The sequence below is a fragment of the Erinaceus europaeus genome, chromosome 11 (assembly GCF_950295315.1).
Source record: "Erinaceus europaeus chromosome 11, mEriEur2.1, whole genome shotgun sequence".
NCBI lineage: Eukaryota > Metazoa > Chordata > Mammalia > Eulipotyphla > Erinaceidae > Erinaceus > Erinaceus europaeus.
In genome coordinates, this window is record NC_080172.1 from 85,571,911 (window position 1) to 85,587,492 (window position 15,582).

Sequence of the window (15,582 nt, forward strand, 5' to 3'; positions counted from 1 at the left end):
GAGAGCATTGCTAGGCTCTGGCTAAAGGTGGAAAGGGGGGCTTGCACCTGTGAAGTTGGAGCCTCAAGAGAGTTCTTTGCATAACCATTATACTACCTCCCCACCCTTTCTCATTTTTTAAAAATATATATATAGATGTGTGTATATATATATATATACAATTAAATTTTTAAGCTATTTTCAGACATCCAATTGTTATAAACTAAGTCATTTAAAAATTATTTTCTATGATTGTCTTAAATATGCATGTAGGTGATTTTACTTAAATTTTTTCTAATTATAAATCAAACATCATTCCTCAAAAATAATATATTAATATAGATATTCTAAAATAAGATATTAAGTAGTAAAATTTTTGTTTATCTTGAAATATGTTGGGATTATACAAAATATTTTCTAGTTAGCTGCAAGGTCTCACAATTATAAAAATTATCAGGTAGCGCAGAAGGTTAAGCGCACGTGGCGCAAAGCTCAAGGACCAGCGAGCTATAGGAGCCCGGTTCAAGGCCCAGGCTCCCCACCCACCTGCAGGGAAGTCGCTTCACAAACGGTGATGCAGGTCTGCAGGTGTCTTTCTCTCCCCCTCTCTGTCTTCCCCTCCTCTCTCCATTTCTCTCTGTTCTATCCACCAACAATGACATCAATATCAACAACAGTAAAACAAGGGCAACAAAAGGGAATATACATAAAAAAATATTCAATTTATCTAACACATTCAATTTGAAAAATTGAAAGAAAAATGTGAAAATCTAAACTGGTATTTTTGAGAAATTTCCCCCATGCCTAATTTCCCATGTAAAAGAGCTACTGAATCGCTGTTTAACCTGGTGGCTTATTTAGCTTTAGCAAATTAATAAGTCTTGCATTGCATAAGAGTTATTTTACTTCAGGGCAGGGGAGATAGTATAATGGCTATGCAAACAGACTTTTATGCCTGAGGCTCCAAAATCCCAGTATCATCCCCCCCCCCCACTACCATAAACCAGAGCTGAGCAGTGCTCTGTGCCTCTTTCCTTGCATCTCTCTCAGAAATAAAATAAAAAGCAAACAAATGATTTTAGAAAAGTTATTTTATTTTAAAGGAAGGACTTAGGATTTCACAATATAACAGGGCCACCTGTTTTAGTAATAAAATATGGTGTCCAGCATATTGACAGTTTACTAACAATCTGTATTTGTCTTTTCAGAGCCGATTCTCACAGACAAAAAGGAAAAGTACTGTAATTATTTTAGAAAACAGAAGGCAAATAAAATTTCCACATTTGGTCTTCTGCATGCATATATATATATATATATATATATATATATATATATATAGAGAGAGAGAGAGAGAGAGAGAGATATTTCCTTTTTCTATTTTTTTTTTTTACCAGAGTACTGCTCAGCTCTGGTTTATGGTGATAGAGTTGACTGAAACTAGGACTGGATACTCAGGCCTGAGTCTTTTTGAATAACCATTAAGCTATCTCCCCACACTTGCAAATATATTTTTAACTAAAAATTGCATAAAGATTCTATCTAAATTTCTGCTTGAAGAATTATTTTTAGTGTATAAAAATATTGTACTGATATCATATATGTAAGTCTACTATCTTCTTCCAATACTACTAAAGCATAACTTATTAAATAAATGGATTCACTAATATTAAATTAATCTTAAGATACCATAAAGTATATCAATTCCAAATTACTTGACAATATTTCTACTGACCCTCTATTAAAAGTAAAAGAAATGATATACATTACCCTGTGACCTTTATCACCTGGCAGACCTGGAAGTCCATCAAATCCTCGATCGCCCTGTAAAATTATCCTCATTAACATGAGCATCAAAGTCACAGCCTAATTAAGTAGTATGCTTTGAATAACAAAATACATTACTTTTATATCAATAAGCTTTATTTTAAAGCATACAATTTTTAGGATTAAAGTGACATACAAGTTCAGAGTAAACAAATGTTTGAATTTCTGACCTTTGCCCCAGGTTCTCCAGGCATTCCTCTTCCTCCATCAGCCCCTGGTCGACCCTGATAGTGGCAATAACACATCTAAGCAAAACAGATTCCTACTGGCACAGAATGACAGAAAACAACTGTATGTGTAGTTTTAGATGCCCTTACAATCCACAGTGAAAGCCAGCCATACCCGTTTTCCAGGTTTTCCTGTTAGGCCAGGTGGACCTTGAACACCGCGAGGGCCCTATTTCAAAACATAACATAAATAATTTTATAGAATATTTGCTCAGTAAACTCAATCACATTGAGAGATACGGCTCCAGAAATGTATATTCATTACAATGTATTTATTAGTTTGGTTTTGTGTGTTGTATATTACCCTCAGCATTAAAATATTATAATATATTTACTGGGAGAAGGCTCTTAAGTCTATTATAGAAACTTCAGGAAAATGTGCTGATCATGCTTTGATGGGATATGGATATAGTATATATATTACATATAATATATTTCTTAAAACTCTGGATTTTTTCCTCCACTATATTCCCTGAACTTAACTGTCTGGCACATGTTTATGTAGTTACCAAAATGTTTGAGGATTATCAAGAACAAGATAGCTGCCATACTCTGAATAAGCCAGATATCTTTCTTTCTTATTTTTCTTGGGGTTTTAATTCACTTCAAAGTAAACATGATACATATATATATATATATATATATATATATATATGACTACTGTTCAGCCAACAAAATAAAATTAACTTATGAATACACTTGTCATCTTCTATGAGTCTCAAAAGTATTACAGTACGATAAAGAAGCCAGTATCAAAAGCTTACTTTATGCATTATAATTTCTAGGATATTGAAAAAGACCAAATTAGTGATAAAGAAAAATAATTAGTAGATATTAGGGATACAATAAGGACATGACTGAAGAGGGGTGACAACACTCAGAAATTACACAAGATTATAGAACTGTTCTCTAACTCCAGTATTCTGGATGTGTTAAAATTTGACATACATATGTATATAAAAATGGATATGTATGTTCACATTTAATTTTACAAAATAATAAGTCATTAAATTTTATGTAAAAGTAAAAAATAAATGGCCACTTAGGAGCTACTGAATTTTATTTATTTATTATTATTATTTATTTATTTAGCCTCCAGGGTTATCACTGGGACTTGGTACCTGCACTATAAATCCACTGCTCCTGGGGGCCATTTTTTTCCATTTTGTTGCCCTTGTTGTTGTCGTTATTGCTGTCATTGTTGTTCGATAGAACAGAGAGAAATGGAGAGAAGAAGGGAAGACAGAGAGGGGGAGAGAAAGACAGAGAAGCGAGCCCCCACCCCCTACAGGTGAGGAGCTATGGGCTCTAACCGGGATCCTTACAGGGGTCCTTGAACTTTGCGCCATGAGACTTAGCCCACTGTGCTACTGCCCAGACCCCGGAACTACTGAATTTATATTCATATTTTTAGATGAATATATTTTTTTAAACTCCAGCACTAAATTTGTTTTTCTGTTTTCTCGAATAAGTATATTGTATAATTGTATTGAATAAGTTTGTCTACTTAGTATTAAAGGAAATGAGGTATTTGTAATTTGGCATTGTATTAATACAGCTTAAGATCATTTAACCTTTTTTTTTTTCTCCTCCAGGGTTATCGCTGGGGTCCTCCATGCAAGTCCACTACTTTTGGAGGTCTTTATTTTTTTTCATTTTTTAATAGCATAGGGCAGAAAGAAATTGAGGAGGGGAAGACAGAGAGGAGGAAGAAGGGGAGTGAAATATAGACACCTGCAAATCTGCTTCATTGCTCGTAAAGTGACCCGCCAGCAGTTGGGGGCTTGAACTAGAGTTCTTTGTACTATGTACGCTTAACCCAGTGTGCTACCACCTGGCCCTGACCATTTAATTTTTTTTTTTTAGATCAGGTGTTTTCAATTTCTCTTGATTTCCTAATTTCCACAGAATATTAAACTTTGTCTCCTGTATGTATAGAAATGTCTGAGGGAATATACAAGACATTCTACATAGCGAATATCATGGACAGGAGACCAGATTTTTTTTTTAACTTTGATCTAGCTGTAATGCTAATGGATTTTGTACTTTTGTTTTTTAATTTATTTTTTGAGGAATTAATGGTTACAGTCAACAGTAAAATAAAATACAATAGTTTCTACATGTGTAACATTTCTCAGTTCTCAAGGCCAGGTTTTATAAGTTATTATTTTTCCTGTTCTGTTCCACTTTATTCAATCTCACACCAGTTCATATTCGGAAGGCTAATTGCTACCAAATCTTTTCATGTCCTAGCTTATTATCTTCTTGTAATATTTAAATTAATCAAGTTATTGGCAGTTTACTGGCCACCAGTGATTTTCAATTTAGAGGTGATGTGAACTGAAAGTGAATGTAAGTGATTTCTCTACTTTGAAGCCATGTGACAGATACCTTAAAAAAAAAAAAAAAAGACAAAGTGAGATTAATGATTTTTTTTTTTTTTACCTGTGGACCTGGATCACCACTCTCACCTTTGGCACCAGTTGAGCCAGGACCCCCCTATAAATAAAAGTGAGGAAATAATTATTTAATTTAGTTGGTTCCTTACCATATTTATTCTAAAATTTTCATTTGAAAAAATTTTCAGGTTTATTAAAACGTATCTCTTTAGATTTGATAAAGCAGCATTGCGTGAATTCTATTTAGGATGTTTATTCAAAACTACACAGAAGTCAATCTCATGAATTCACAATTTTCTATAATTTATGCTCAGTAAGAGTACTCATAATATTATAAAAGGTATCATTTGTCGTTACACAGTGTAGTAATAAATACATTGCATTTGTACTTAATCCGATATTCACTGAATTCATGTGTATTGCAAAGACTTAGCTAAAATGTTATTGCTTTTGTAGTCAGTTATTGCTTTTGTTATTGCTTTTGAAATTATTTGGACAGTGAATTTTAAAAGAAAAAGAAATTAAGAACAGATGCTATCACTGTCATTATAATGGCCTGAAATAATATCAAAGCACTTTTTTCCAGATTGCTTTTCCCCATGAGAATTATGAAAAGCACTTCTCACAAATGAATGCATAATTTGTAAAGTACAAAAAAAGCACACATCCACTAGAAAAAAAATAGAATCACTTTTAGAAGTATTGTGCATTTTTAAATAAATACAAGGCCATACATCCCTTTAAAAACTTTAGGACATTAAAATTGAACATAGTGATAACAATCACTTCTTGCAAAGTTGTACAATTTCTGTCTAAGAAGTTTCTGATTTATTTACATCACTACATACTCTATTCGATTATGCATTGAGTGAAAGTGTAAAAATTAAAAAAGTATGCCATCTTAAAATGTTAGACATCTAGAGCCTCCTGGTGGTTCCAAAGTAGAACAACTGCTATGAGATTCTCAAGAAATATGACAAATCAAATAAGAAAAACATTTGCTTCTTAAACATTACAGTGATGACATTCATGCTGCCAATTAGGAATTTAGGGATTCTTCAAATTAAATTTAAGAGGAAAATTAGAATTCAACATTAAATGAGACAATCATTAAATGAAATGCAATATAGGAAACTTGATTTATTTGAATTATACATGACATTGCATCCTCTCTATGCATTGAATATCCAATAAATAATTACTTTATCTAAACACTTATTTTTAAAAGTGTAATAGAATAAATGATAGTATTGGACTAAGAAAAATACTACACATTTTATATTTCCTGAATACTTTCCTTAGACCACCATCCATATATAAAAGCAGTTAGAAAAATATATATTGGAAGAATGTATGTAATTTAATTTTGAATAATGTGATTTAAGGTATAATTTCTCATCTAAAACTATCTATGAGAGAATGAGATAGAATGTCTGTGCAAAGCAATGCTTCATTATTGAGAAGTTCTACTTACTTAGTTTTTGTTCTCAAATGAAATCAGGGTTGAACACCTGTAAGGCAGGTGCTCTACCACTGAATCACCTCCCCCTTCTTACTCAAATCTTAGTCTTTACTTTTCAGACTCTTGACTTCACAGGCATTTAAAATGTCTTTAGTAATTTGATTTTTGGAGAAAAGATTAAGAGAGAAAATAGTGAAAATGTTATCTTTTTTCTCCTAGTAACTTTTATTGAAATAATTTTTTGTTCCCCTCCAGTGTTATCTCTGGGGCTTGGTGCCAGCACTAAGAATCCACTGCTCCTTGCAGCCATTTTGTTTCCTCCCTCCTTTCTTGTTTTATTTGACAGGACAGAATTTGGGAGGGGAGGAGAGACAGAGAGGGAAAGTCAAAGACACACCTGCAGCCCTGTTTCACAACTAGTAAAGCTGTCCCTCATGCAGATGGGGAGCAGAACTCAAACCCAAATCCTTGTGCAAGGTAGTTTGCATGCTTATCCAGGTGCTACACTGCCTAGTCCCTGGAAGCAAAATTTTTTCATGCCAAAGCCTTAAATGTTAAAATTAACTAGTCTTGGATACGTCAGTGGGAATGTGACATGGCTGTCAACGTTTCTTTTTTCCAATGTTCTATGGTTGAGTAACCCTTAATAATTGGTGAAAACAGGAACTGCTAATATAAGATGCTTCCATTTGTTTTATCCATCATTAGCCTTACCCTTTTCAGATTCACTAGGCTTGTGCTTGTCAAGTAATAAATTCCTTTGAAAAACTATTTTAGAGGTTTCAGATTCACATTTTTAAATTAAATAGTATAGGGCAGTATGTTTCAAACTTTTTTATATTTTATTGGTTATTTAATAATTAGTAACAAGATTATAAGATAACAGGGGTATAATCAATCCCATACAGTTCCCACCATCAAAGTTCCATTCTCAAACTTCCTGACAATGAGAATCAGCTAAGTATACTCATTAAAAATGTACTTTTCCAGTTCAGACCCTGAACTGGCACCATCAGAACCTTAAGTTCAGGACCCAAGGAATTTTTACCTTTATTAAATTAGTATAGGAATAATTTTTCTGCCTCTACTTTTGTGAAGCACTAGAATACTGCTGATTTTCCTTTACTGTGTAGTTTTAAGTTATAATTAACAAACAATTGTCAACACTATTTCTTTTTTTGAAAAATGTCAGACTATTTACCTGCCCTAGTATTTTTAAAGTCAGAAAAATGGAATTATATGACAAATGCTTGATAATTGTTTAAATGAATGTAATTTATATTTGTAAAACATATTGCCAGAACATATGTTCCACAAACTTATATAATTTATTTTAGAGCACATAAAAATACACAAAAGCCTATGAAATTCCAAGACTGAATTAAAAGAACAATAAATTTAGTTAAAACTTCAGAACAAAATGTTGAATAAAACATCTAAAAGTGGGAGTCGGGCTGTAGCACAGCGGGTTAAGCGCAGATGGCGCAAAGCACAAGGACCGGCATAAGAATCCCGGTTCGAACCCCGGCTCCCCACCTGCAGGGGAGTCGCTTCACAGGCGGTGAAGCAGATCTGCAGGTGTCTATCTTTCTCTCCCCCTCTCTGCCTTCCCCTCCTCTCTCCATTTCTCTCTGTCCTATCCAACAACGATGACAACAACAATAATAACTACAACAATAAGACAACAAGGGCAACAAAAGGGAATAAACAAATAAAATAAAATATAAAAAAAAAAAAACATCTAAAAGTGACATTATCCTAATCAGATCAGTAAAGCATATTAACTCAGAGACTTTACTTGATCAAATCTAAATAATAGTTTTGTGTTTAATAAGAAAATAAAAACATTTTAAGTCAGCAAAATAAATTATATAAATAATGTTATTTCCAAGTCATACAGAAATTAAAGCATAGATGAAGTAATCTTTCTATTGAAAAACTAAGACATTTAATAAGAATTATGTGTTCCATCAGTCACTAAACTAGTAAGTACTTGTTAGAATGCTCTAATGTTGTTTGGTCTTAAGAAAAGTTTATGATCTAAAAAATACCTTCTTTTTTTTTTTTTTAAAAAGGCTACATTGGGTAAAGATTTGTAAATTTCAAAATATCTTAAGATAGTTTAAAAAACCTATTTGGAAAATATTTTTGCTAGCCAGCATCTAAAAGAAATATGTATGCATTGCTATTTTCCAAGTATTTCAGAACACATTCACTTCTCTAACATATGAAACAATACAATACTGGAAAAACCCGAATTTTAAGTAAAATAATTTGTTTTTTTTCCCTAACTTTAGAATAATATTCATTGCTTGCAAATAATTGTTTTTAGTTAATCTATTTAAATAATGAGAGAGGAAAAGGAACAGAGTACTGGTCTGACACATGTGATGATAGGCATCGAATATAGCATCTTCTGTTTGTGAGTTTAACACTTTATCTATTGCACCATCCATAGGGCTGCTCAACTAATTCTTGATAAAGTTTTTTTTTAATTTTATTTATAAAAAGGAAACACTGACAAAACCATAGTATAAGAGGGGTACAACACCACACAATTCTCACCACCAGAACTCCATATCCCATCCCCTCTCTTGATAGCATTCCTATTCTGGAAGTTTTTTGTTGTTGTTGTTGTTGTTGTTTTAATATTTATTCATTTATTCCCTTTTGTTGCCCGTGTTGTTTTACTGTTGTAGTTATTCTTGTTGCCGTCGTTGCTGGATAGGAAAGAGAGAAATGGAGAGAAGAGGGAAAGAAAGAGAGGGGGAGAGAAAGATAGACATCTGCAGACCTGCTTCACCACCTGTGAGAAGACTTTCCTGCAGGTGGGGAGCCAGGGATCCTACCTGGATCCTTATGCTGGTCCTTGTGCTTGGCTCCATGTGTGCTTAACTTGCTGTGCTACAACCCAACTTCCGGGAGTATCTTTTTTTTACACAAAATTAGTGTCAGTAATTTAATGTGTAATTGAATTTTCACAACTCTAAATATCAGGAAAAGTTATAGTTAGTTTGAGAGATTAAAATATATGGGCTAATTTTATTTTCATTTTGTTTATTTGACCTGAAATTTTTTTATTGTAACCTTTCATAAATATTTACTGAGGATCATTTGAAATAGATTTTTCTTAAGTGGAAACAAACTCAAACATAAATAGATATGTGTAGTGTTTTTCACCAGCCTGAGATATGAATAATGCCTAGTGAAATTGCATAGAAATGATATATATAAGAGCGCAAACATGCATGAGCATATTGGGTAACATACCACAGGACCTGGTCTTCCAGTTAGACCCATTGGGCCAGGTGGACCTCTCAGAGCAATCTAGAAAACAAAATATATTCAGAAATATTTTCCTATATGAGCTTCTGAAACCCCATTGTCAACTTTTAGAAGCTACCTTAAATAGAAGATAACTAACACAGATATAATAGATACATGGGAGATTCCAGAAGAATTGCAATTTTTAAAATGATAAATTACCTAAATAAGTATCAAATACATTTTAAACTACTGTCAAATATGTGAAGTTTGCTATTCTATAATATTATTTATTTTATGATACAATTCAAAATCTATTTCAGGATAAGAAATTCTTACCTAACAATTTTCTTTTTTAAATTTCTTTATTGGGGGATTAATGATTTACAGTTGAAGTACAATACAATAGTTTGTACATGAGTAACATTTCCCAATTTTCCACATAACAATTCAACCCCCACTAGGTCGTCATCTGCTATTATGTTCCAGGACCTGAACCCTCCCTCCCACCCTGGAATCTTTAACTTTGATGCAATACACCTAATAATTTTCTGCACTGAAGCTTACTTTAAATAATGTACAAACAAATGTCTTATGAATAAATAACTACAATTTCGCTGATCAAGCTTGAGAGGTAAACAATTTGTGGTGCTTAAAATAAATGAAAATTTCTAGCAATACTTCACATTAAATTATAAGAAGTTATGTAGCAAAGAGCAAAACTGATATGTTTCTTAAAATGAAAGTTATTTAAACAAATCTAAAATTTAATGCTGCTTAGACAAGCACATTGATTTTCAACAATATAGGTATAGTAGATTTACTACATAGAACTGCTGTTATATTGAATATTAGAAATGTAAAATTAGCATGATCAAAAACTAGGCAAAAATAGAGTACAATGGACAAATGTTTAATATTATAGATACTGAACTAATAATATATTTTTAACTATTAGACAATTCAAAAAATGAATATTTAGATTATTGAATCAGACACTAAGCACATTATCTTAATAGAAAATGTATCAAGCCATATTATGAAAGTACAAAAAATGAAAAAAGCAAAATCTTCCATAATTCTACTATTGACTCACCATGATAATTTTGACAATACACTTTTTAACCTTTGAGATTAAATATCTAAAATCTGGAGTTATAATACCTGTGATTTATTTGTAAGCAGACCAAAAAGACTAATAAATATGAAGAATTTTTATCAGTCTGCTTAGAAGCAGATGGCTTAGGTGTGGGTATGCTAAGAGGTTCTCACGCCTGAGGCTTCAAAGTCTCAATTTCAACTCTCTAAACCCTACTACCATAAACCAGAGCTGAGAGGTACTCTGGTTAAAACAAAAAAGAGATGGCTTCTAAGGGAAGGGGTAGCTAGCATAATGGTTATGCAAAGAGACTCTCAAGCCTGAGGCTTTAAAGTCTCAGATTCAACTGCTTATACCTCCATAAACCAGAGCTGAGTCATGCTCTATTAAAAGAAACACAGACAGAGAGATGGAAATAGATGGGTTCAGAATATATTTAAGCTCAATTATCTTGAATGTGCACAAAGCAATAATGGTTTGTTAAGATAAATTATAGGAATCATTAATAAATTATTTAAAATCTTTTTGATTTGTATTATACCAATGTCTAAAATATAGTTACAATTTTAATTAACTTTATGCATGGTCACTGAATTGTCACCAGTATTTAGATTCATGGATTTAGTAAATATATAGCAAATATTATTGTAACCTTTGACTGTTTCCAGTGTTTTACACATTTGAAAATGTATGAAAATAAATACAAAGCTGCCACAAAAATGGTCAGTGCTACTTAGAAAGCGAGTACCCAAGTCCATGTGAACTGTTATTACTTAATTATCTTGTTCTTAAAAAAGAAATTGGGGGGTTGGATGGGGTGCCCTCAGTAGATTGCACAGATTACAGGCGAGTAGGTCTTTCCTCTTACTTTCTCCCTCTTCATCCCCTCTCCTTAATTTTAGTCTCTATCAAAGAAAGAAGGAAAAAGAAAAGAAAAGGAAAGAAAAGAAAAGGAAGAAAGAAAGAAAGGGAGGGAGGGAGGAAGAAAGAGAGAGAAAGAAAGAAAGAAAGATAAAAAGAAAGAAAGAAAGAAAGGAAGGAAGGAAGGAAGGAAGGAAGGAAGGAAGGAAGAAAGGGAAAGGAAATGTTACCATGTTACCAGGAGTAGTGGCATTATTTAGGCAATGAGCCACAGCAAAAAAAAAAAAAAAAAAAAAAAAAAGAATGGAAAAAATATCAAAAACCTGAAAGACAACTGAGTCATAGCTTGCCTGTCTTACATGTGTATGAGACTTCCTGTCAGCATACAGGAGTAATAAGTGGAGTTTCACACACAGTAGAGCACTGTTTAATTTTTCCTATTTCTCATTCTAAAAATAAATATATTAAAAGATTTACCATGAATAGATGTATTATTTGACTTTGAGCTCTTTTCTGGTTTATTTTTCTTTTGTTTTCCTTATATAATTTTTTAAAATAAATATAATTATATGTTTTACAAGTATAGTATATAGCTAGGGGAACTTTCAACTAACAAAAAATTATGAGCTGAATGGATTTTGTAAAAACATACATTGTAATGGTTAGAGCATAGAATGTATATTTGATGAATTCTTGCCAATATAGGAATTAAGAAACTTTATTTTCCCATTATTCTGGAATAGTCTAAATAGCCTAGATGATCAGGAAAGTAATTTTATTTTAAATAATTATTTTCTTGTTTGTATTCTTAGTCATCAATTTTCGTTTTAGCATAGAACTAGATGTAAATAATAGAGAATGTCGGGAATCGGGAGGTAGCACAGTGGGTTAAGTGCACGTGGCTCAAATCGCAAGGAACAGCTTAAGGATCCTGGTTCGAGCCCCTGGCTCCCCACCTAGAGGGGAGTTGCTTCACAGATGATGTAGCAGGTCTGCAGGTGTCTGTCTTTCTTCCCCCCTCTGTCTTCCCCTTCTCTGCATTTCTCTCTGTCCTATCCAACAACAATGACATCAATAACTCCAACAATAATAACTACAATAATAAAACAACAAGGGCAACAAAAGGGGAGAAATAAAGAAATTTTTAAAAATAAAAAACAGAGAATATTAAGTAAAAACCCATCAGAAATCTCCGAAAAAAATACATAGAAAAGTTTTGTTCGATTTACATGTTAGTGCCGGAAGTACATATGACCATATTTGAAAGGCCAATTACCTAAGAACGATATTCGATTAAAGGAAATAATCATTACACACACACATGTACAGATATATGCACAATTAGAAACAGAATCAAATTATTGGGATACATATTTATCCTTTCTTACCCGAGCCTGTTGAAGAATTGCTTGGGCCTGAGCTTCCTGAGCAGAAATAGTTGGTCCTTTGGAGCCATCACCACCATAGCGGAACTGAAACAATATGATAACCTCAAAATTACTATTTGTCAAAAAATGTTTTAATGAGTAACAACAACCTACTTGCTTATAATGATGAGATTTTGCAGGAGTCTCTAGTAATTGCATAATGAATCATGATACTTTTTTTTTTAAATCTCCTTTGGCTTAGCATGGAAGTTATCTAGATCATGTTTTATCATTTGTAGAAGGAACCCCCAGTCCTGGGACCCTAGGGTAGGGCCCACTTTCCCATATGCTTCTCCCAATTCAAATAATATTGCATCCACTGATCGCAACCTAATCAACGCAGTGAGTGCTAACCCAATATGCTTCACTTCAGACTGTGTCCAGAGACTTCAGGTGTGGAATGACAACCCTTCAACTTCATCACTCGGGTGAGACTTTTCCTTTCATAGTATTCTCTAATTCCATCCCAGGTGGTTCACTTCCTAACAAAGTCCCAAAACCTAGATATAGACCAGGTTCCAGGAGATAGAGCATATGTTCACACATATCCATAAACCAGGGTGAATATATACCTGAAAGCAGTAGTACACTAGAGTTTACAGTGAGTACCCCCCAACACTTCATCTCCACTATTCCAACCTTTGTGTTCATGATTATTCAACATTTTGTTTGGCTTTATATGTTAACTCTCTTTTCAGCCACCAGGTTCCAGATGCCATCAGGATGCTGGCCAGGCTTCCCTGGACTGAAGACCCCACCAATGTGTCCTGGAGCTCAGCTTCCCCAGAGACCCACCCCACTTCTTTTCTTCTAGCGTTTGCCCTTCTTCCATAGCCAGTCAACAGCATCAGGTTGAAAGCTGTCAGGAGCTGCTTGTTGCTGGCTTTGAAAGTGACTGGGATCCATGTGGATTCAGTTGGCTAGGAAGGATCGTCAGTTCCCCAATGAATGGGTACTCATGGGATGCACCATGGGAAGGTCGATCCAATGCATCCGCGCACATAGCTTCTTCTTCTTCTAGTGTTTGCCCTTCTTCCATAGCCAGTCAACAGCATCAGGTTGAGCCTGATGTAAAGTTTCGAGACCTCCTTTGAATCTGGAGAGGGGGCAGTCGTTGACTATGTGGGTCATAGTCTGTCTGTAGCCGCAGGGGCAGTTCGGGTCGTCTCTGGCTCCCCAGCGAGGGAACATAGCGGCGTGAGGAATAACATCATTGCAAGACTGGCCAGCTTCTCATGGGGCGCGAGTGCTTCCACACTACAATCATCTCTGGCATTATGCTATTCCACTGCAGAATACTGTGCCCCAGTATGATTCCGTAGCCCCCATGTCCACTTGGTCGATTCCAAATTATATTCCTCCATGAGGATAATTTCTGGAACCATCCGTTCCACCCCGGTTCCATGACTGCCAGTTCTTAGCAACATCGCCCCGCCAGATATTCATCGGGATGCGACATTATCTAAGTTCATTTCCCAAGTCTACGATCAACCGGACCTGCCAATATACGCGGATATCTTCGCCCACCCTGTTCAACACTTGACATCTCGTCACCCAATCTGGTCCCCTACGCCTACACTGAACTTCTCTGTTCCAGTCTCTTGGAAACAGAGCTGGCAGTCAGCTGAGGTAAAGAACAAACACCTCATCACAGACCCCTGCAAGCATCAACCCGGCTTTGACCTAGCACGTTATGATTGGGCTCTCCTCAATCGCTATCGAACAGGCCATGGCCGGTGCGCTGCTATGTTCCATCGCTGGGGAGCCAGAGACAACCCACCCCACTAAGGAAAGAGAGAGGCAGACTGGGAGTATGTATCGACCTGTCAACGCCCATGTTCAGTGGGGAAGCAATTACAGAAGCCAGACCTTCCACCTTCTGCAACCCACAAAGACCATGCTCCCAGAGGGATAGAGAATGGGAAAGCTATTGGGGAGGGGATGGGATACGGAGATTGGGTGGCGGGAATTGTTTGGAGTTGTACCCCCCCACCCTATGATTTTGTTAATGTGTCCTTTCTTAAATAAATAATTTAAAAAATTTTTAAGATTATTTTTCCATTTTCAACACCATAATCGCTGAAAAGTCTAGCATAAATTATATATTTGTATTTATATTTTATATATTTATATTATATATTTTTATTATTATATAGTTATATTAATATATAATATGTTATTATATATTTATATTTATACATTTATCCAGCAAAAATTATATATTCTATTCTTTTATTTTTAAAAATTCCAAGTATACTGTTAAATGTTATAAATTAATTGCTATTTTGTTAAGCAAAATTTCTGTGATTGTTCCGTGTCTGATATTCACCACTCTATGCTGCCATTTTGAGAAAGAGGGAAAGAAACAACAGCACTGAAACATACATCCTTCAGGGTAGTGGGGGCCAAGCTCAGACTTGGGTCACACATGTGGTAAATCACCACACACTATACAGGTGATCTATTTTGCCAGTCTATCATGCAAAACTTTTGGGTCTCTAGAAGTAACCGAGGAATCATCACCTTTTCAAAAGAACTTACATAAGAAAACATCTTGCACTCCTCTAGGAAACTCGAAAAAGCTTATAAATTTTAACTCAAAAGGGATCATGAGTTAATTTTTTACTTTGAAATTATTACTTGAAATTGTATTAAAAGATAAATAAATCATTTTTTTTCTCTCAAGGAACTGCAGCAACATTATAAAGGAAATGTCAATTCACTACTTTAGGGAAATACTGATTTGTAAGACAGATGTCACAGAAGTACAAATTTTTTTTTAATCTTCCCATGATAGGTGATTGCACATCACTCCCACCACAATCTTAGTCCTCTTCCCCCATCTTGTAGTGGGTCTGTAGTGCTCTCTCTCAGCCTCTCTCCTCAAACCCACAGAGTCTTGACTTTGCTGCTACAGATCAAACCTAATGCAAATATCACCTTGTGTTTTCCTGTTCTTCCCTTCCCTTCTCTCTATGTCTGTCTTCCTTCCTTCCCCTTCCTTCCTCCCTTCTTTCCTTCCTTCCTCTTCATTCCTCCC

General features: G+C 34.5%; 1 protein-coding gene across 2 annotated transcripts in view; it reads right to left on the reverse strand.

Annotated features, from left to right (window-relative positions):
* COL11A1 (collagen type XI alpha 1 chain) overlaps window positions 1-15,582 on the reverse strand; it is a 188,587-nt gene that overhangs the window by 112,071 nt on the left and 60,934 nt on the right. For both annotated transcript variants that reach the window (XM_007532663.2, XM_007532666.2), the window contains exons 13-18: window positions 12,504-12,587; window positions 9,162-9,218; window positions 4,476-4,529; window positions 2,146-2,199; window positions 1,974-2,027; window positions 1,747-1,800 (exon numbers count right to left, since the gene is read on the reverse strand). In XM_007532663.2, the coding sequence (XP_007532725.2) occupies window positions 1,747-1,800; window positions 1,974-2,027; window positions 2,146-2,199; window positions 4,476-4,529; window positions 9,162-9,218; window positions 12,504-12,587 (357 nt within the window). The remainder of the gene's footprint in view (window positions 1-1,746; window positions 1,801-1,973; window positions 2,028-2,145; window positions 2,200-4,475; window positions 4,530-9,161; window positions 9,219-12,503; window positions 12,588-15,582) is intronic.